The sequence below is a fragment of the Ciconia boyciana genome, chromosome 11 (assembly GCF_034638445.1).
Source record: "Ciconia boyciana chromosome 11, ASM3463844v1, whole genome shotgun sequence".
NCBI classification, from domain to species: Eukaryota; Metazoa; Chordata; class Aves; order Ciconiiformes; family Ciconiidae; genus Ciconia; species Ciconia boyciana.
This window is the reverse complement of record NC_132944.1, coordinates 20322453-20345664: the sequence shown is the minus strand read 5'-3', so window position 1 is coordinate 20345664 and position 23212 is coordinate 20322453. Positions and strand designations below refer to the sequence as shown.

The following is a 23212-nucleotide window of genomic DNA, read 5'->3' as shown; positions in this document are numbered from 1 at the left end:
CCTTATTCTTCTTTGTATGACCCACATTCTCCAAATCCCTCTAAGGTCTGATCCTGTGCACACACGGGTACAAGAATGACCTCGTCTACATTTGGACTCCCATCGGACCGGCTTCCCTCTGTGACATCAAGCAGAAGTTAATGGCGTTACACTGCCGTGAAAGCTGAAGAAAGAGAGAATGAAGCCGAGGGGGGGAACTCGCTCCCTGAATTAAAATTATTTCTAGGGCTGAGCACTTTCACCCGCTGATCGCTACATGCTGGAGCCTCTCTGGGTCCCTGGGAGCTTCGTGTTGGAGTTACCTGAGCAAATCCGGCTTCAGGGACATGCCCGGTGCTGGCTGGGGCAGGCACGTGTGTCAGTGGTGCCAGAGCAGACACCCCAGCTTCTCTGGGAAGTCACAAGTCCCCTCGCCGCCTGGCTTGTCCCAGCTGGTGGGACAGAAAGATGATGGAAAGAAACCCGATGCAACGTACCCGTTCGTACACGGCGTGAGCCATACCTAAACCGAACCCCAAAGCCACCCCGCTCTCCCCACGCCCTGGGGCTGCCTCGTGGGTGCCGGGCGGGGGCTGTGTCCCCGGGGCGCAGGGCAGGTGTCATGTGCCGGGCGGGCTGGCAGAGGGTGCTGCAGGGACAGCAGGCACCAGCCGGGCGGGCTGCGCGGGCTGCCCCCGCCCTGCACACGCACACGCACATACACACACGCACACACACACGCACACTCACACTCACACGCCCACGCCCACGCACGCACCGGCTCCTGGAGGAGAAGATGCGGCTGGAGAACAACGCCTGCATCTGAGCGCAACAAGGACCAGCCCAGCCGACGAGGAGGTGCGGAACCGACCCATCCTCCTCCTCCTCCTCCACCCTAAAAAAAAAAAAAAAAAAAAAAAAAAAGAAGCACATATAAAGAACAGGAAGAAGATCACATGTTATAATAATCCCCTTTGCAGCCAGACAGGACCAGAGAGGAGAACTGCCCAGTTAGGACTGAGAGATGTGCTAGAGGCTGGAAGGGAGGCAGAGACGAAACTTGCAGATAACTGCCCAGCCCTCGGGAGGGGAGGAAACCCCCAGCCCCGAGCCTTGCTGGAGCCGGAGGGAGGAAGGATCCTCCGGCCCCCCCTCCCCTTTTTTCCCCTCTCGCCGGGGCGCCGGGCATTGCCCCTGCAGCCCAGCGGCGCAGCCCCTGCCCGGCCTGCCCTCCCGCCCCTCCCCGGGAGCCGCGGCCCCTGCACCCGGACAGCAGCCGCGGGCCGGCAGCGAGACGGGAAGGGATTTCCCAGCACCGGCACCGGCGAGCTGGCCTTGGGTTTGTTTTTTACTCTTATCCCCCCCGGCGCTCGCTGTGTGAAGCAAATCCCTTGGAGGTGGGGGAGAAGTGGCTTCCGTGACAGCGGAGGGAGGAGGGAAATAAAATAAAATAAACCAAACCAAAATAAAAAGAGAGAAGAGCCAAGAAAGCGCTCGCTTCTCATCATCTCTCAGAGAGAAACGCCAACTCTGTTCTTCTTATGACCCTCTGCTGCAGGGAGCAAAGGGAAAGAAGGTACTGGGGTGGACCTCCTAACAAAGCAGGGTTCACGCTGCCCGGACCCCATCGCTACCCCGGTTAGCAGCAGGCTGCGGGAGGTGCCAGGGGGGTAGGGAAGGTTGCCGGGGGTAGCCCAGGCAAAGCCGAAACGCAGCTCCTCCAAAAGCGAGGAGCAGAAATGAAAGTTTCGAAATAGCATCCAAAGAAGCGCGAAGGACCGGACCGAAGAGAGCTCTCCGCGTCTCATCAGCCCTCGATGGTGCATTCGAGGGGCTGCGTCAGGGATGTGAACGTCCCCGGCCTGCTGCATGGAGAGGGGTAAAGACACAGAAAATCCTTGTTATTTATTTATTTATTGGAAGCAATGTACGGGTGACACCCAGAAGGCATCTGAGCTCTGAGAAAAAAAACCACCTCTGGACCCAAACGAGAACAAGAAGAATGAGACAGCAGCCTTGACCCCTACACTGAGAGGAAGGTGAGCAGAAAGAAAGAAAATACGGAAAAGCCATGCAAGCACCAAACCTGTAGATTACTGCAGCTCTTTTTTTTGCTTCACTGAGGACAGATATTTTACTGACAGCCATGCAGCATAAAGGCATCATGCTGATTGTGTTCTTGGAATATTTTATTTCTGGACATGGGGAAGCAGGTAAGCAAAATAAATCAATATTGCCATTCATGAAACAATTTATCCTAAGTTTAGCAAGGGGAAAGGGGATAGAAATCAGGTTTGTTTGTTAAAAAAAGTATGTCAATATATTTATTTTACATTGGATTTTTATAAGGAATCTGGGTTAGTCAATGTATACAAATGCTTCTTATTCCCTGCAATACACAGCTTTATAGCTCAGCTTCCTCCCAAAGTCTACAACAGGATGTACAGTTTCATACAACCTTAAAAGAAAAAAGTGTCTTATTTTTGTGAATGAAAGAAAAGTAAGAGAGAAAGAAGGAGGTAGATGGATTGAGGTGTGCTGGATATTTGTTCTAAGGATGAAACACTGCCTTCCTAGGCAGGACAAGAGTGAAACAACAACATTCTTGGACAGCATCACTGTAGAAGTCTGAATTATTCTCTGTTAACTTCATTTTGCATCATTAAAAGTCAGAGACGCTGTTTAGGAATTACTGTTTATCCAAGACAGTCCATTCATTCACTGTATTCCCTGACTTAATAGGTAACATGCAGTGGACAAGATTAAATTAGCATTAGAGAAAAAATGGATTAGGACAGAAAGAGAAGTTGATTAGTTGTGTGTCTATATGTGGGCGTACAAATAAGCATTTATAGGAATGATACAGCTGTAATGGTATTTACATAGGGTCCTAAAAATACCTGGATTATGATGGAGACAAATTCCTTAAGGGAAAGGAAGCAAAGCATTAGGTTGTTTTCTTCTTGCTGTGGTTTAATACATCTTCAAGGTTAAAAGGGATGAATTATGCAGATCAGGTCAGAAAAATAAGTATTGATAAAACAACAATACATCCTTGGTGACTTTTCCTTTGAGATACTGGCTTGGGATCTCTCTTTCTGTACAGGAAAGCATACCAGTGGTTTAAATTTCACCTGTGTGCTCAGAGTATTAGGACAGGAACAACACTCCTACATGCAGTGATTTGAAAGCGATTGAAGCGTTCAGCTGCCCTGCAAGCTCCAGTAAAGTCAAAGGCAGATCAGGTGGCTTCAGCTCAGATTGTTCCCCAGCTAGAACCTTTTTGATAACATAGGCATCAGATTTCCATAACAGCAAGAGTTATTTTCTTAAAAACTGAAAACAGCTCATGAATTTACAATCCTGTCATATTATCCAGTGACTCATTTGGGAAAAAGGCTGGCTAGCACAACATTACAGGGAATGAGTGGAGGGAGGACATGGTACCTTAGTCCTCTTAGGGTCTTACCTTGGGCATTCACTAGTTTCCCAGGCTAGGACTCTCACTATAGGATACATATGTTGCTACATAGCACAGAAAGGTTACAGCGGTGTCTTGTAAAGTTGCTGATACTGTTGCGGAAAGCAGCCTGTTATAAACTAGCCTAAATTTTCTCTGCATCCAATTCACAAAGTAAAAAATGACTCTTCAGGGAAATGCAGCCCACAGCTGACTGCTTGGAAAGTGAATTTGGGAGGAGGGAGCTAAACACACTCAGAATAATGGTGTAGGACATAGTGAATAACAGCAAAATAATTGGATATTGAAGGTGATGATGCTAAGGATTCAATGTCACTTTAAATAAATATATGCTGCTTGGTCAAAAGGTTGCACAAACCATCAGCCTGTGACAGCACAAGGGTTACCTGTTCATTGTTAATCCCCCCCCTCCTTTTTTTTTTTAAGAAGCAATATAAAATTCTTGAATTAACCTTGAATCTTTACAGGTCCTGTTACAGGCAGGGTCAATACTGCTCAGACTAAGGCTAGTTCAGACAGTGTCCAGCCAATCTGTGTAAAACGATTTGGAAGTCTCAGCCTTTTCCTGAGCAGAGAGTTGTACAGGGAAGTATATTTTTGACATATTTTATTAGCCTATGCAGTAAACTCCCTTTTCAGCCCTATAGTTGGTCCCTCCTGGTTAGAAGTGAAACAAATGGATGGGGCAGTTGTGTGGGGAGCACATGAAGTACAATATTTGTGGGGAGTACAATATTTGCCTTCTGCCATCTCTGTGCAGAGAAGACAGTCTGGGTTGTCAAAATTGGCTCCTTAGATCTTTAAATAGAATGCCAAGGGGAAAAAAAAAAACCTTAGTGGTTAGGCTGGAGGAGTCACCTAGGTTTTATATGGTGAGATGTGACACCTGGGTGATCCTTCCTCTAGTCTTATGCAGGTGGAGGGCGTTATTCCCCTCAAATAAACTCTGCAATGATCTGAAAACGCTTGCATATTGGTACAGTTAACGGGACTGACAACAGCTTGGGCTCTTGCTTCAGGCCCGGCCAGCCCAGACCTGCCCAGGGGAGCAGCCCCCCGGGGAGCAGTGCCTGGGCCAGCTCTCCTCCCGATGGCAGCCCTCCAAAAGGGGGCGTGGTGTGGTCAAAAATGGCCATTTCTAGCACCAAGCTTAAAATTGTTTGCAGGACCTGATTATCAGCAGGGTTTGGTTTCCTCTGGTCTGGGGTTATTCAGCTCATCTGCAAATGAAGCTGTAGGTCTTGGAGCCCACCCTCGTTCCAGGAGGGATGCGGGCAGGCAGACGGCTACTGGCCACAATGGAAGAGAGCCCAGACCTGGGATCTTACTCTTCTGTCCATGCCTCAGGTCACGGAGGCAGCTTGGTTTCGTAGCATATTCAGAACCTCACCTCTTGGGTGTTTATGAAGGCTGGCTCATTAGCTCCCGTTATCAATCAGGGCTATTTTAGTGCACAAATACCTCAGGCTACTCATAAATGGATGAAGACTTGCCAAACTTATTGCATGTTGGCCCCAGACAAACCAAAGGGTTGTATAGCACTTCTGTTGTAACCAGCATTAAGGGGTAAAGTCCTAGGTCTGATTAATAAAAACTTGAGCAACTCACGTCCCCAGGGTGGTCAGCTTTAAAAGAACATTTAAAAGTTTTTGGTTATTAAGAAAAAAGTTAAACAGATATAGAACAAGTGAAATCCAGGTTGGACATACATGCTGAAACTGTTCCATCAAAAACGTAGCAGAAGATGCCCAAAGGTTTTAGTGTTTACATGTTGCTCAGAACTGTGAAATTTGCTCTCCTGTCTCACTGTAGGAGTCTTGATCACACAAAATCATAAATTTGCATATGGAAAAGAAATAAAAATTCCAATTCAAATAGCTCAGAAAATATTAGGCATCTTTCCAGTCACATCAGCAGGCTTTGACTGAGTTGCCATATGACCTTTCTGCTGTCGGGTATCGAATGGAGGGTGAAACCCCCCTCCCCCCCCCAAATTGAACCTGTTTTTAGTTGATGTCTACAATGGTCTGTTGCATTACAAGGCTCTGAAGTAAGAGATCTCTGTTTGAAATGGTGTCCCAGGAATATCAATAGTATGACCTCCCTTGAACTGTATGATTCCCTAATCATCGGATAACACCGTTGTTATAACACGTGCTGGGCATGTGCCATTGACCTGCCACTTTGTGGCACAGCTCTGAGGGACCAGAAAACAAACAAATAAATTAATCATACCACTTCTGGAGCCAAGCCATCCTCCATGGAGTAAAAGCTAATCAACTTCATAATAACATGCACTGCCCATGTGCAATCAAACTGTTTAGTTCTTTATGAATTATTCAGTGAGTCCTCCTGGCAGTTGGGGTAAGTTGTTTGTTCACCTGGCTGCTGTTTCTCTTCTGCAGCGGTCCCCCCTCGCTGTCCAGATCCAACATTTCATGTTGTTTCCACAGAATCAGTGAGTGATGGACAGGCTGCGCTATCCTTGTGGCCAAGCAATGTTCTGCCAATTGATTTCTTTAAATGCAAAGCTTTTAATCGACTGCAGATTTTATTTTCCAATCTCTCTCCTTCTCTCAAACTCCCTTCTGCTAATTTGCACTTTGTTCTTGTCTCATTTTCCTAATGACAGCAGTTCAGACAGGAACTGTTTATTGATGTTGCTGCATTAGCAGGCAGAGCAGATAAACCTTCTTGTGACTGTTGTTCAGAACAACTACGTTTTTCTTCCTTTTCCAGGTTCAGATAAAAACAGCTGAAAAACTCAATACAAGACTAATAGCCCATTTATGGGAAATATAAAAAGCAGCCATTCCCTTTAAAAAAATGTTTCCTTTTTTACTTTCTCACATTCTTGTTTGCAAAGCTTCCCCTAAATAACTCCTTAAATTTAGAACTCCAGCATCCCATTTCCTTTATGAAAGCTTCAGTGGTGTGATCCATCAATAGAGATGGACTTTCTTTTAATTACATGGTATATTTATCCATAATCCAATAGCTTTTGTAACATGGACCCATTCTTAATCAAAACTAAGTAACCTGACTCTTAGTCAGAGCTAATGCTTGTTCAAAGCTCAGTGGTAAGACCAGTCCCACTTAAATTCTCTGGAGGCAAGGATGACACCTTTCTGCAGCACTGAGCAAAATCAGTTAATATCCAATCTACTTTAAACACAGAAATTGCCGTTCTTTCCTTATTTCCAGTAATTTTTACCAAACAGCTTGGGCATGAACACGAACCTAAATGCCACTTGCAAAGACATCCTTGAGGCATGCAGTTGTAGCTCATTATATTTTGGCTGACCTGCAAGGAGAGATTTATCTTTATTTCAAGAATTCTGCATGAATCGGTGAAATTCACCCTCCACAGCAGACAAAAATTTGGAATTTCAGATGCTCTGCAAAAAGGAGGAAGCTCTAAACAACTTTTGTGGAAACCCCAGTCCTTCCTTAGGACAAAAAGACTCAGAGAAGTTGCAAGGAACCTCCCAGATAAAACCTCTGAAGCTCCTGGTGTTCCCCTGTAACTGTACTAGGCTCAGATGGAATAAGAAGTTCATAATCAGAAAGAAAATACATTGAAATGGTCATCAAGCAGTCAGGATGGTGTGAGGGCTTGGTGGAGGATCTCCAGTAGTGCTAAGAATCACCTGCTCAGTTGAAGCTGGGGAGCAAAGAACAGAACTGATAGAGCCAAACATCCCCATCTTCTCTCCTTTCCTCTCCAGCTGACTTCTGCCAACTCCTCCTCTCATGAAAATTCATCTCTGTGCTGGCACAGGGAGAGGTGGTGGGACTGAGGAGGGGCAGCTTTCATTCCTTTGATCTGAGGACTATTAGGTGCACATGTAATTCAGGCACTGCTGCCTTCTAAGCTCTGCCAGTCTCCTAGGACTTCACTGGGATACTACAAAAAGTCTTGGCCAGCCCATTCTAGCCACTGGTGGAAGACAACCTCCACCAGGAGAAACCCACTGTGTCTCCAGACACCCCCTCTTTTCTTGAGGCTGCTGCTTACAATGTCTGTAAGGCAAACACACATGAAGTCCAAGTTCCTTTGAAGGTGGCTTCCACCTGTTTCTAAGAGTAGTCAAGAGCATTTTTGGATTATCTGCTTCCTTGCTATCTGAAGTTTAAGACTACCTTTGCTGTATGTAAGCTAAAATGGCACACACCATTGGTCAATGGGATTCAGCGGACATACAGCAACTTTGTTTTGTGTCCTAATCCCAGGAAGCAAAATGCATGAGGTGTTTTCCGAAACAATGTCCATCTCTGACCTTTCTCTTCTGGCCTGTGCAGAAATGTCACTAAGGACAGAAGCAACTCAGAGGCAAAATCATGCACACTGCACACATTTTTCCACCTTAAACATTCCTTTTGGAAAGAGGGACATCAGTTTCATCCAACTACATTTATGATTTGAGTATTTTTATAAGGCTGAATTAGAGAGTCTTTTCTTTGACCTAACTTGATCTTAAAACTAATTTTGCATGAAGAAAGGCTGAATATAAACCAAATAGGGATTTTAAAATTTGACCTAGAATGTTGAACTAATAGCTGACCTTTGAACTGCTCCTAGATTACCCAGGGTTTATGGTCATCCTAGGTTTCACTGGAAGGGTCATTTCCTGTAGGACTTATATCCAGTCATCTGACTTGTGACCTCTTGGATTAGATTTATGACCTTGCAACGTCAGTCTTTAACTCCTTCTAGACTGTTAAGTTGCAAAGAGGACGTTGTATGTCATTAGAAAAGCATTTTTCTCCAGTATGGTAATAAGGTTTGGGAATGACCTTTAATTCCCGTGTCACAAGACACTGCTGATTTCCAAACAATAGTAAGACTTCGTAGTTATCCCTACCTTTTCTTAATTTAGAAATAAGTAGATATATACATTGAAGATACCAAAAATTTGCCAGTATTTGCAAACTGGGCAAATAGGATATAGTCACCTACCTCCATGTCAAGGTATTTAAACAAGAGAGACTTGATTTTCAGCTCTGCTAAGTATTAACAACTCCAGCTGATCTCAATAGGAGCAGTAGAAACTCAACACCCCTCAAAATTATGCCAGTAATGCATAACTATAGAAATACATGCTTTCTTTATGTGTTTGTATGTGTAATTAGTGTCTGTAATTTGTTGGGCAGGAATCATCTTTTCTTGATGTATCTACAGTGTATAGTACGGTTTGACTTTGCTTTCTGATAACAGTGAAAATAAATGCATTGAATAGATCCAGTCCTCAGATACAGAGCTTTACTAGAGTGAAAGTAAGAAAACACAAGATTTCTGTGGTTAAACATAAAATTCAATAGACGTCACTGCATTTTCAACAGAAATCAAAGTTAAGTGCCATAAGCATGAGTTTTCTAAAGACCTTAGTTTCTGAGTTAGGCACCACAAACAAGGACTAGATTTATTGAGAAACTCCCTCCAGACTTTGTGTGAAAAGATGAAGTAGCTCTCCGTAGAAGGAGTCCTCTTGGATGTCAGTCCCCAGATGGGGACTCCAAACATTTGCATGGTCACCTGTTACAGCCTGAGAACTATTTGAGAAATTCTACTTAGTTGTGTTTCTTTTGCCTGTCTTTCAGATCCCACAAGGCTACGAGCCTTCCGCTGTAATGGCCGTTCTTGCAACCCTCCAGTGGGAAACCTTGCAACAGGGAGAACACCAGTCACTCTCACCACGTGTGGCCAGAACAGTACAGAACTGTACTGTTTCTACCCAGACCAGAATCTCCTCCATCTGGTCTCCCATGGCTGTGGGCAGCCTCGCTGCACCAAATGCAATGCCAACCAGCCTGATAACTCCCATCTCCCTGCTGACATGACAGATGATTTCTTTGCAAACCCCATCTCCTGGTGGCAGTCTGCCCAAGGGGTACACAGGGAAGAAATCAGACTGGACTTTGAAACAGAGTTCTACCTGACCCATGTCATTGCTGTGTTCAAGTCACCTCGCCCAGCTGCGATGGTGTTGGAAAGATCCCAGGACTATGGGCAGACTTGGAGGCCCTACAAGTATTTCTCTGTCAACTGTACAGCGACTTTTGGGCTCCAGGATGATCTCATTGAGGAGGGCTCCATGTGCACTTCCAGGTATTCAGATGCAGTGCCCTGCACCAGAGGAGAGGTAAGCAATAACTGGAGTTTGGACTAAGTTTAATGTCAAACAGCTGACGACTGGCTGAAAATCAGAGAGCGTGTTCTCAAAGAGATACTGTGCATATAAATTAAGAAAGGTAACCCATCCCCAAAGGCTTTGGGTCAAGAAAATAAAGGGGAAGAAGAAGAGAAATTATGTATCAATGAAAATGAATGGAAATGCTTTAACAAATTTCTTTTATGAGAGTTGCACAGGATAGGAATAACATTGCCTAATTTTACATTGCAGATGCCAATAACTGAACTAGAATTCCAGCAAAATAGATGTAGGGAAATACACATTTGTAGAGCCTGATTTATCCAAACTGTTTTCCTTCTTTAGGATGACATGAACTGCATGGTCTTTCTTCTTCTTCTCCATATAAAAAGTCCTAGATGATTGGATGACTTTTAAATACATTCTTCCCCTAAGTTTAATGTAACTTTCCATGCTGGGCGTGACCGCTCTGATTATATCAAGCCATAGGCTCCAGAACTGAAACCATTTAGAACAGGAAGTGGAAGTGAGCAGCCAGGTTTCACTATTCAACGGTGGGAAAAGGCCCTCCCTTGGTATGAATATTCTCATGTGCTATTAAACGTATGCAGAAGACTTTCTTTTAAAATAAATGTACAATTGCTCTGATAAATTCCTCTGACAAGAACATTAATGACTGCTTAGTAATCAGATACTTAAGTTTAGTTATAACCCTTTTCATTCAATCTTGAAAGAGTTTAGATGGGCAAGATGGTAAATATCATTGGTATCATTTTATAGAGGAGACATAAAGGCACAAAGGGAGATTATAAGACATTCCCATAGTCACAACAGAGGCTGAAGTCCTTTCACTTTCTTCTCTCTTTCTTAAAGAAGTCACAATCCTCTTGGTTTCCCTGTCTGGAAGTGATCATGCAGGTTTGGCAGTAATACTTTGCTGCAAATTGAGCTCAGGTGTGAGGTGAATGGTCCAGATAGGCTTCAAAAAACACAGAGGTTTCAGCAGTGCACTTCAAAATGCACTTGAGAAGAAAGAAACTAGTGTACCATACCTGAGACAGGGAAACAGCAGTAAGGAGAGACTTGAGTTCATCTTTGTGCAATAGGCTGGGAAACATCTCTGCATATTAGAAATCTGGAGCAGATCATCTGACTACTAAACTGTCTTCTTCCTGGAGTAGTAATTCTGCTGGTCAGTTATGATACATTTAAGTCAAATACATCCAAATGTCTTCCGTAGAGAGATTACAACTTGCCACGTCAATACAGAATCTAGGCAACTAATATAATTTTCCACTCTTGTGTGCCTTCCAATCAAAAATCTGGAAGTACTTTGCAAGATCCATTTAATGATCTTCAGCACGCATATAAGGGTCCTGTTGCCATTTCACAGATGGGGAAAGAGCAGCACAGAAAGGTGAAGTGTTTCATGGTAAAACAGGACAATTCTGGTTGAGTAATGAACCAGGATACAGGGTCTGAGGCAAATGTCTTGGCCTTAAATGAAAAACAACTCCTTGTCTAGTACAGTATCCCCTGTTGCCCTGCACTATGTTGGCTTTTGTGCTTACTTAACCTTGGGGAATATCATTAAGACCATGTGTTGCTGCTACAACAAATCTGAGAAGTGGATGGCAGAAAATCAAATAATAAAACATTCATCCAACACAAGCCTTTGTGATTACCAGTGTCAAAATGATTCTGTCAACTTGGGCAGCAACTACACTGAAATGAATATGTGTGTGCTTAATCAATCTACGCTGTGGTAGTAGATGTTAGAAAACAATGGTAATGGTAAGAACAGTCATATATTTACAGGTCATACCCTTGCAGATCCCAAATACTTTCATGAACTGTTACATGAATTGAATACATACAGAGGTCACTTCCTCCACGGGACAGAGAGCTGAAGCTTTAAAGCAGCACACAGGAATCTGTATGGCAACTTAACAGAGAGCAAGACAAATACTGTTTCACAGCACATTAACCCAAAAGGATTCTGAAGTTCTGGGCAGACGTTACAGAGACCTCTTAATCAATCCATGAAATGCCGCTATGGCAAGAGTGCAAAAGCATCAGGCTTTTCAGGTCAGCAATATGACACAGCAGATTCTTTTGTGAATGAAAATAAAGGAAGGCAGAGTGTAGTTATTTAAAGTGATACCTGACCAGATTTGCCTGAGTGACACTGCTACTCTTACTACAAGTGTCACAGGAGCTTTGCCCACACATCTCAGAACTGCAATTTTAAACCTATTTTAAAGGTGTCACAAATGTCACCAGGGCATCCCCTCAAGCACTGACTCACAACTGACTTGGAAGGAAGCTGACTGAATCCCCACCACTACTTTCTGCAGTGTTCTCTGCTTCTTTTTCACCTCCACTCTGACCTATCCAATTACTGCTTCTGGCTAAGCCTTGGATTGCTGAGGAGCTCACATCACAAGCTGACAACATTTCTGAAGTGATCAAAACCATTCCAACTTAAATGCTAATTAATGCTCTGAGATAAATGCCAGTTTTCTCTACTGAAGGGGGTTGAAGTCATTTCCACTGCATGACACTCAGGTTTTTCTTGGGCATTGTCCTATCCACTTGGAGAAGAGACACAAATTCCTTTTTAACAGGGCACAAAAGGAATCAAAACCAGAGATGGCTTACTAAGAACACGCAGGTTTAAAACCCACGTGGAACACATCATGAAACAAGATTTCAGGTCAACTGGCTTCCAGAACTGAGAACATAGGTGTGAAAGGAGAAGGTGGTAGAGCTGCAGTAACTTACATGCCTCTATAAACTGTGATGCATCTTCCTGAGTCAGCACACTCTGGTGGTCCTCCAAGACCCCTGAAAGAGGCTTTTCTTGGGAGCATGACGGGGAAACTTGGCAGAAGATAAACTTTTAGGAGACTAGAATGGAAACAAAAGACATTTGGATGATGAGGCAATGTCACAACAGAACATAATGTATCATTAAGTTAAGGTGTATCCCTTGTCTCTTGTAAATTGTCCCTTATCTTTCACCTCTGACAGGGTCACACATCTCCATTCCATGTCAGATAAGGTACAGCTGAGACAGACAGTGTCACGCATTGGGGAACAAGTCCTGTAGAAATGCAAGGAGATGACTTCCTAATGTCTCTTTTGCAGTTTTCTTTTACTCCAGCACTTACTAAATCCCTTACTCCTGTTCAGATCCAGAGTACTTCTGCAGCTAGAATCTATCTATCTGAGATCCTAGCTCCCCCCATCTTAATTCTTCTGGCAATAAATTTGCTCTCTTGATGATTTCTGGTCTAGGAGGCAAAGCAATTTATTCACTGCCAATTGCCTATGCATCGTTTGCCTCATATGAAACACCACAAAATCAACACCTAACTTTCTATGCTTATAAACACTTCTCAGTGCAAATCCTCCACTAGCATGTTATAAGTCCTGACTGGGCTGTTAAGTACCCTATGTTTTGCCTGTTGACTTCTATCACTATAAGAAATTATATATTAAACAGGAAACAAGTGCTTTTAATCTTTATCCTATTCTTAAGGGAGAACATTCTTAACTATTCTTAAGGAAGAATAGTTACTGCTATGCTCATCAGCTTCAGTACGCCAGCCTCCAACATAACATCGTGAACTAAAACCAATGCCATGTTTTTAAGGTCTGTTCATCTACTGTAAGTGCATCTACAGGCAATGCTTGCATGGAGTCTTATGCACCGAGACATTTTTTACCTACTTGCCCATCCATCTATTTTTCTAGTTCAAAAACACTTTACTATATAGTCATGGAGCCTAAAATGAGCCTTCAGGTCAGCTAATGTAAGAGCCTTCAGGTCAGCTAATGTAAATCAAAACTGTGGCCCAAACAAAAGGAGAAATTACCACAACGTTGCATCAGACATTAGTGTGACTTACAGTTCAAACATCATATGGGGAAAACAGGGACCGAAATGTTTCAACCTGCATCCTGACAGCACGTGCACTCAAGGATGAGAGATTAAGAGCACGTTTTTAATAAACTGGAATATCAGGAAATGAAAACAAATGTTCTCCTCCATCGAAGATGATGTTTGCATGAAAGGAAGACATTAGCATGCAAAGCGGGGTAGAACACTGACCTGCTTATAACCACCAGACCCAAAAGGAGACCATTCCCCTATTGGGTCTAGCTAGTGGAAGGGAGTTTTGAATCAAAGGCTGGTTCATTTATGTGAGTGTCTGTGTGACAGATGACACCAACGAAGTGTGATATAATAAACCCATTACTGGAATTCACTGGGGGCTGGAAGAATTGTGTATGCCTGAATTAAGTAACTGGTTTCTATGGCAACATGTTAAGTGTGCCTTGCACAGAAGACCTGTTCATTCTCCGTTTTGTATCCTGTGGTGACCTCTTTAGGGACAGAAGTCCCCAGCAGTGCCTTTTGTCAAAGATGAGTGGACTCGCTTTGTAGCTAAAAGACTTTTAATCACACTTCTAAACATACTCTGTGAATGCCAGACCAAGACATGTTGTGATGGGATGCAGTTCTGTCTGCTTCAAAAGCCACCAGGTTGCTCAGACAGAAGCCTATGGAAGGCCTTTTCCTCTGCACTGACACTGAAGACCTCTGCTGCCTTTCTCCATCTACCAGGACTCCCTGAGCAGCAGTTTTGGCAGAGGGGGACCACTTGCACACAGACACCAAACCAGGCCAGGGACAGGGCTCTGTGTGGAACGTATGTGATTCTGTTCCAAGGACCTAGTTTTTTTGCTGTCTTTTCTCAGGCTTTTCTTTTACTGTATTCATGCCAAAACTTTTGATAAACAGAGGAGGATCCCCTGCACACATACCTCATTAAGTGGCAACATCAATAATTCAAGAGGTCACCACTGAGGCTTCAGTGGCTTCTTAAAGGTCTGATCTCATATGGCAGTGGGGTCACTGAACAGAAACATGCTCAGCTCATCACAAGGTTGAATTCCTAGTAGCTAAGATGCAAGGGCAGGGTCTTGCACTGCAGTGAATTGTCCAACAGTCATCAGGACTGGCCTCTCAAAGTTGCATGATGCTCGTGTTATTCTGACTTCCCGCCGGAAAGGATTCCAGGAGGGATTAGTCACTAGTGAAGGTAAGTGCCCGAATGTTATGACTAGGGCCGTCTGTTCAGCGTTTCGTTTAACTTGAACTGTAGAGGAGATAGAATGCAGAGGCAAGTTGAGAGGAAGCAGTTAACACCAGCAGTGTAAACAAGCAGATAGCAATGCCAGGCCCTGCTTCCCTGGAGGAAGAATTAAGGGGCTCAAGGATTTGTCTCTGAAGGGAATTTGAATTGATGAGACCAGTCCAGCATTCCCATCCCTGACGAGTGAACTTCAGGAGGGCACCAAGTGTCCTACTCTGACCTGGTTTGTAATGAACCATTTCAGAGACATTTGGAACCTTATAAAACAGCCAGAAAGACACAGTACAGATTTTTTTTGAGCATTGCTTCTGCATTTTCTGAACATACAAGGCAGCAGATATCAAATGAATTTTTCTTCTCACCCCGTTTTATAAAACCTTAGTGGAGTTGCAGCCATGACTTTTTTTTCAAGTCTCAACTGTGAAAAAATTCTTATCTGAAATGCTGTGAATCTTAGAGATTAATTGTTGCAATTTTCAAACTCCAGGCAAAAGAACACTTAACTATTTGCTCTACAGTTGTCCATGCATCCCTGCCATGGTGAGACTATACACTTAGCTAACTCTGTTCATGTGTAAGATTTCAGCCAAGACCTAGAGATATAAATGGCTCCACTTATAAGAAATGGATGCTCTCCCATGAGAATACAGCTTGGTTGACATTGGTTGACAGTGGCGGTGATGGGTTGTTTTAACTTTCCCTGACAATTCAGCAGACAGAGTGAAATGAGTCTCCTCGTTCTCAATCCAGTTCCCAGTCGGGCTGTCTGCATCACGGAACTCCTCGTGCCACCGTTTGCCATTTCAGAGCAAGTATCATTCCTCATAATGAAAAAGGACGCTGTCCTCTGTGGGAGCATGGAAATGTTTTCACATCCCCACGTAAGGAAGGAATGGAAGGAATTTTGTCCATTCTCTGTATACGGACTGCAAGCTGAAGGGTTTTTGTGCCCAATAGTCTGGATTTTGTACTCCAACCACATTTCCTGGCTTGACGGAAGATACTGCTTCTCCCTACAAACCTTGCCTTTCTACACAGATGTAGAGATTTACACCTGCGGATAACCTGAACCTACAGAATACATTTTGTTTGAGGAAGAGAAAAAGTCTGCATGGCTCTTCAGATTTGTCTGCCTCTAACTTCATTTGTGCAGTCTTTCCCCATCATCGTACTGGCATCAATGCCTAAATATTAATATTAATGCCCCACTGAATGGATTACTGGAATAACCTCAAAGCAAATGCAAATTGAAGGGACATTGACCCTTTCTGTTTTGGAAAACAGAGAATGAATTCAAGATGCCACTGTCTTGGTAGTAGCTGAGTTTAGCCAGATCAGAGAAATCTACAAAATCAAACGCACAATTATTTATTTAACAAACTATCATATTGTATACTGGCTTCTAAGTTTTATTCTCTGGAAGGACAGAAAAGCAGTGGATCTTGACTAAAAAACACTATTCCATGAATCATCAGAATGGGCCTTCTAATAGCTAAGAGAATAGCTAGACTTTGTGCTCCGAACAGTATTTCAAAACAGGAAAAAGACAACATCTTAGTAAAGGCTATTGTACCATAAGATGGAAGAATTAATTTTAGTCAAGGGGCTCCATCAAATAAATCAGAGGATATTTGCCACTGGGTAGGAAAAATTCTGAGACAATTGTTTACTATTCCTTTAAGAACAAAATCAACTCACATGAAAATCTCTTAATGAAGAGGATTTAGGACTGATGAGAGTTTTTATTGCAGCTTCCTTCTGATGGGCCTAGTATAAGCACACAGACATTTCTGATCTCATTAACCTGATTGTGTGCAACATGATCAACATAGCTTAAGGTTGATTTGTAATATCAAATTCTTGTCCTGCACAAGGATCTTCTTTTGTAGAAGGCCATGCATTGGCACTGCCCTCCATTTATGACTCATATTCCTTGACCTTAGGCTATGAGCTTGCAAGGGGGAACCTTTGTTGTGTCCACGTCTTTTCTGACTAATACTGGCTGGAAGATCAGGTTAAGAAAACAGAATTATCTGCATCAAGAATGGAGAGGCAAAACATGTGGCAAGAAATCAAAAATCTGAGACACTGTCTCCGGAATAAAGATGATCTCTTGATTGGTGATAAAACATCACCCCCTCTGAAGCTGTGCCAACTTGTGTACAGCAAAACCAATCCTCTAACAGTGGCTACCTTTTTTAGCTTTACACACTTACAGCATTCTCCAAATTTCCTTGCTCTTAGAAAGGTCAGGAGAGGACAGGGTAGTGACCATCTTTTTGAGGTGCAGCTGATTGACTTTTGAAAATGAGAATGACAAATATGCGCTTGATAGCAGATATGCAGATAAGCATGAATGTCCTACTCAGCATTCAGCTCCAGTGTCAGCTCCTGATTATAAGGGAAACTCAGGATCTAGGATGTATTTCCACAAAGGGTTGAAACTATAGAGGTGCTGAATACCCTCAGCTTCCACCCAATTCAATGGAAGCGGAAAGATTCCTAGGGTGTCCCTTAACCACCATCAGTTTTTCTTCTGCAGCTGTGCATATGCTACTTTTATGAAAGCTGCACACTGATATTTAGAGAAACGACTGGGAGATTTCAGGGCAGTCTGTTACAGCAAAAAAAGAACAGAGCTACCACAGAGCTTGATACCAGATAGAGATTTAATCAGATGAGAAATAGCTTTACAGTGAACATCATGGGAAGCTCTTTCCAGAGCTTGCACCTTAATTATAAGAACACACTTCTTTTTTCATTACACTCTCTTCAGGTCTTTTACATGAATATAATGGACGACTGCAAATTTGCAAGGTATCTCTATGAAATGAAATGAAAAATGTTATGAAATGAAAAATCAATGATATTTCTGCCTTTCTGCAAAAGGCAGAAGTAAAACGTCTACCTGTATAGAATGAATCTGCTTCATAGGCTACAGAAACACAAACCTTGTAAACTAAAAAAAAGGAACAAATAACACAGTGAAAAGATGGAGTGTTTCCTCCCGCAGGTCATGACCCTACGAGTTCACTAATACTTAGATCCATTTCTAATCTAATCTTTAAAACATTTATGCAGAAATGGTTGAGATGGCCACACTCTTATCTTTTACCTATTATTATTAAAATTGCATGTATTGAACATCCATCTCTAGGGATTCTCAGAGAATTTTACAGATATAAATTTATTCATCTTCCTCCCATTCCATGAAGTACTTGAATACCTGTATCCTATTTTTAAAAAAAGTAAGCAGGACATACAACAGACCTCTCCTACTCCTACTGAATTCACTGGCAATCCAGAATAGCCTAAGTTACTTGCTGAACGTTATATCGAACAATTGTGCTGGGGCTTTGAACAAATAGTTGCATACCCTATGCAACCATTCCCCAGACCAAAACCTCTGTATTTTGGTCACAGTGACATCTCTTCCTTTTTTACAGAAATAAAATTCTTCCCTGTACCATACAAAATTATCAACCCATATACAACCACCATCAATCTGTCTACTAATTTAGGATTCATTTTTTCGTAGGGAACCATAAACCCAAATACATTAATTTAAAATATAATAATGTATTTTTTAGTATGGAAAAAGTTTAGTGCTTTGGTTTGGGGTTTTTTTTAGGTACATTATGCATTTATGGAAAAATAATTCAGGACATGTAAGGTGAGATACCAGATCTGTTTTAAAAATTCATCCCACTCTACAATTATTTGAATCAATATACATAGTAGACTAATAAGTATAACTTACGGATTGTAACATATTGCTCTTGACAGTAGGACAACACATATGTTAAGGAAGATCTAATGACTGGCACTTTAATGTGAGAAGAAACATCCAATCAAATATTAAAAATGAGCCAAGAGATGGTGATTACGTTATACTCTTCCTTGTGCTCAAGGGTTTTAACCACCAATATTTCAAGGAGAATGTGTCCTCCAGAAGAGAAGAGAGACAAAAATTCCCTTTTTCCAGTTTTATGCATGTATGAAATAATGCTGCTAAACTGATTTAAATATGAAATAAAACTGTGCTACCTCTGTGCAAAATGCAGCTCACCTAAACCTACTTAAATTGGCCCAACATATCTGCTTTGTCTCTGCTGATACAAAATATCTTTGTTTAAGTAACTCCTCAATATCTTTGATTTTTACAAAGTTAAGGGAGGTTAATTCCTTAGTGGCTGTTGAATCCAAGAAAAACATATAAATGCCACTCCCAAAAGACTTCACTAGTGTTATGTCACCAAAATCAGATCTTTAACACTTAACAAGCCTTTCCTTGGGAGAGATAAGGACAAACAAATCCAGTCTCACCACGGAGCATATTCCAGTCAGAAATGTGTCATGAATTAATCATATAAGCAAACTCTTGTACCTCAAATGGAATGGAATACTGTTTTTTCTTAAAAGGATGCCACAATCCCTATGGGACATCCAAGCTATTAACATCTCTACTCACAAATAATGTTCAGAGTTCTAAGGGGATATGGAAAATGCCAAAGCAACTCCCCTCAAAAGATGCAAGGCCAGAAATGAAAATATTTGCAAAACAATAAACCCACAGGGAACCCAACCTTTTTCCAAGCTGTCAAGCAAAGAAACAAAAACCAATACAGCTTTGTGAAAGCAAATGGCCCTATGCTGAGAGAAGAGCACCCAACAGCTGTTCTTTTGCCTAAAGAACTCAGTGCTATCTGGATGCCAATTAAGACATGGGGAGGATGGATAATTGACTGGAGATCCCAAAACATGAATCCATCTCTTTAAACTTATCATACCGTATACAAAATAGGTTTCTAGTAGTGCAATATGATACACAAGATTTCCTTCACAGTTAACATAGCACAATGCAAGACTATTGTCATCAAGCAGAAGTGTAATGCCAGAGACATAGAGTAAAAAGAAACACTTTGGGCATTATCTAGTCATTTCTTTCAGAGAGGCCCAGTAAAAACTCTTGTTCTTCACCTCATTCACCCTTCCTCTCAGTCTCCTCTGAGGAGATCCATAGCTGTTCACAGCTGGGATCTCTGGGACACAGAGACATTAAACCTCTTGCCCAGCCTTGTATAAGGAGGTCACTGGCAGGACCAGTGCAGATCTTGCAGAAGGTAATGACATATTGATTACCTTTTCTCGGATGTCTTGTCCTGGAGCGAAGTACCTCTAGTATTTATGTTCTCAAGCCAGTGATCTGTTAGGTAGCCTCTGGAGAGCCATCCTAAAAGGAGATACCATTTTCACTAAGCATATATATTAGAGAAGCCATAGACAAGAAAGCTAAGTGTGAGAACAGAGCTTATAAAAACCAGTAACTGAACAGACTGCTTTACCCTTAGTTCCTCTGTTTTATGCCAATTTAAAACAGCTTCACAAGGACTTTTAACCATTAATATCCCAGTAGTTAGTTTTTAACCCTGCTTTGAGATCTCTGAGCTTAGCAGGCTCTGCAGAACAATTCCATCCAGTTCACTGCCTTGGTCTTAGATTAACTGACCATGTGGGAGGAAGATGTGTGTGTCTGTACATGACCAGGTGCTCAGGACTCTGAGAAACCACTCCACCACTGTGTGGTCCACAGGGGACTCGGAAGAAGGAGAGAGGGTTCATAAAACTGGTTTCCACTAAAAAGATCAGACCATCCTGGATTAGGGGAACTGGACAGAGGAGATTTGGTCTTTGTCTTGTGAATCCATCAATAAGGGGAATGCTGGGCACCTGGACAAAACAGAATGGGCCATTTGCTTATGGTTCCATTGACCGGGGGAATGTAGACATTGGGGTGGAAAGGCCTGGGCTATTTTGTCATGGCTTCATTGGTCAGGGGAATGTAGGCACCTGCATTGCACAGCCTGGGCAATCTGCCCATAGCTCTGTCAAACAAGGAAATACGGGCATCTCTGATCTCACCAAACAGGGCAGTTTGCAGCTTTGTAAGTAGCTGACAGTATAAGAGAAGGGAATTAAAAGAAAAAAAGAACAGAGCTAACCAAACAGAAGATGCTGCGGACAGGTGGGAAATGGTACAACTGCCTTTGCTGTGGTACCGCCAGGTGTAGCTCTGTGCGAAGCCTGGCAGCCGATTCTGTTAGTTTAAGGGGGTTTCTCTCCCCATGTGCCATCAACATGCAACAGAATTATCTTCCAGGCATGTACCACAAGCTCTTTTCTGGCTCCTGCAAGCAAAAAGAAGCAAAAGTATTTTACATGCTGTAAGTATTTAAATTGGTTGGTTCACTAGAAAGAAAGAAAAAGAAAAACACAGAGAAAGAGAAAGAGGGAATCCCTATGGAAACAAAGCTTTCACTCCGCTAACAGAGTTAGCAGACAGACACTGTCACCACTTACAAAGCAGGGCCAAAGAACCCCGAGGGCAAGTCCCTCTGCTATGATGGAAAAACTCAACCAGAGGAGAAAATAGCTCTCAAATTGGAGTTAGCATATCCATAGAGGACATCTAAGCCTGGGAATGAATGCAAGCAGCTCTCTAGTTCACTAGCATGGACCGTGGTGCAGCCCTCCGTTGTCAACCTCTCCCCAGAAGCAACAGAAACAAACACAACCCGAGAGATACAGAAGGGTAGAGCAGTGCATGAGCTAAAATACACATTCCTTTAGTCACTGTGAAACACCAAATTAGAACTGTGATACCTAAAACCAAACTGTGGCTGCTCTGGAGAGCTATCAAAAAGCAGAAAAGCTGTGGCGAAAGAGTAAGAACCCACAGACAGCCAGTAGGCACAAAGCACCTTCGCTCCTGCGAGCTCACTGCAGTGTAGCTACTTCTCTTCTCCTAATGAATAAACCAGCTGGCTTTGTTTGAAGACAGGGTTCTCTTACTGCTTACTCACCCTAAGCCAAGCTGTGTTTTCTAGCATGTAGTTCAAGTGACCAAGCCAAAAGTCTGATCACAGTTTCCACTTCTTTCACAGATCCCCTTAGTGTCTTAGTTTACCTGACTCTAGAACTCATGCTAAAGCCATGTTCCTAAAATTCTTTGAGAAATTTGGATGGCATTAATACTGCATTTATACCAATAAACCTTGGATTTCTGTGAGTGACACTGTTGTCACTTGGCTCAGAAACACAAGGAAGTAACCAGCGTTTAATGAGTTACCACATATTGGCTGAACTGCAAGAAGCGACTGGGCTCAGTAACCCCAGGGAGAGATGTTTAAAGTAAGGCTTTTCCTACCTCGCATCTGAGACCGGACGGCAGCAGGTACACAGTCACTTGCTGTGGCTTGGCCAGCTGGTGGTAACTCAGCTGTGATGTTCTGGGATCAGTCACAGCCCCACAACTGCTTATACAGAGTCTTCTAAATAGGAATTATTACTTTTTCCTGAACATCGCCATGGGAAGTTTGCTGTATATGCAGAGTCCTATATCTGTTCTTGGATGTGTATCTTCTGTCTTTCAGGTGATTTATCGTGCCTTAAGTCCGGCTAACAAGATCGAAGACCCCTATAGCCCTGAGGCTCAAGATCTCCTGAAACTCACCAACCTCCGCCTCCTTTTGCTAAAAAGACAGGAATGTCCATGCCATGGTTCGGGACTGGTAGAGAAACCTCAGAGATTTGCCCACTATGCTATTTATGATCTGATCATCCGGGGAAGCTGCTTTTGCAATGGGCATGCAGAGGAATGCGAGCTTGCCAACAGGACAGGAGCCATGGAGAACGTGGTGAGTTCTAGACACTTACTAACTTACTAGACTTGTTACCTGCTTGTGCTTTCTCAGCCTAACTGTACATTTTGTGTATGACCCTGTCCAAGCCTCCCTAAGCCTATCTAAAAAAGGGCAGCACTGTCAATCCACATTAGTGAAACCTAAACCACTCTGGGAAAAGATTTCCTAAAACCCTTGCTGCGGTTCCATGGCTATTAATTGCATTGCTAGAGATGGGTCCTTCTAAAAACCTGACCTCAAAATACCTATAAATTGTGACAGGGGTTTGTAATTGGAACAGAGATCCAACCCCAAATATAGTGAATGAAGTCTCCTACCTATATGCCTGCACAGAACTGAACTAATCTCTTTGATGCAAAGACTGCCCTGACCAGAATTTCAGCATCAGATCTTGAATCTCAGATTTTCTGAGTTTGTGAGACATGAGCAGTTCTGTCATACTTGGGGTTTCAGCCTTTACTTGTAGGTTTTCAGCCTCCTGTGTTTTTGTTGCTGTCACTACATAGGCAGCAGTGCTCAGGATGTGAGAATAATTTCCACTGCTCCCCTCTTTTACCCATTCAGCTTAATATAAGTTAGAATATTTTTTTTAAAGGCCAAACCTTGTAGGAATATTATTCTATAGTACTACGACTAGCCTGTCCCTGTTCAGTCTTTTATCTGTGTTTGACCCTGGATGTGCAGAAGATGTGAGCTGTGTTTGCCTGCATACTCAGAAGTTGTGATTCAGGG

General features: G+C 42.7%; 2 protein-coding genes across 2 annotated transcripts in view; one reads left to right on the top strand and one right to left on the bottom strand.

Annotated features, from left to right (window-relative positions):
* UROC1 (urocanate hydratase 1) overlaps positions 1-838 on the bottom strand; it is a 46426-nt gene extending 45588 nt beyond the window's left edge. Inside the window, exons 1-2 of the mRNA XM_072875844.1 lie at positions 758-838; positions 303-431 (exon numbers count right to left, since the gene is read on the bottom strand). The gene's annotated coding sequence lies outside the window, so the exon portion shown is untranslated. The remainder of the gene's footprint in view (positions 1-302; positions 432-757) is intronic.
* Positions 839-964: 126 nt separating this feature from the next.
* The window catches only part of LOC140658187 (netrin-4-like), a 56932-nt gene continuing 34684 nt past the window's right edge, over positions 965-23212 (top strand). Inside the window, exons 1-3 of the mRNA XM_072876270.1 lie at positions 965-2192; positions 9062-9603; positions 22211-22474. Of these exons, the coding sequence (XP_072732371.1) occupies positions 2126-2192; positions 9062-9603; positions 22211-22474 (873 nt within the window). The 5' untranslated portion in view covers positions 965-2125. The remainder of the gene's footprint in view (positions 2193-9061; positions 9604-22210; positions 22475-23212) is intronic.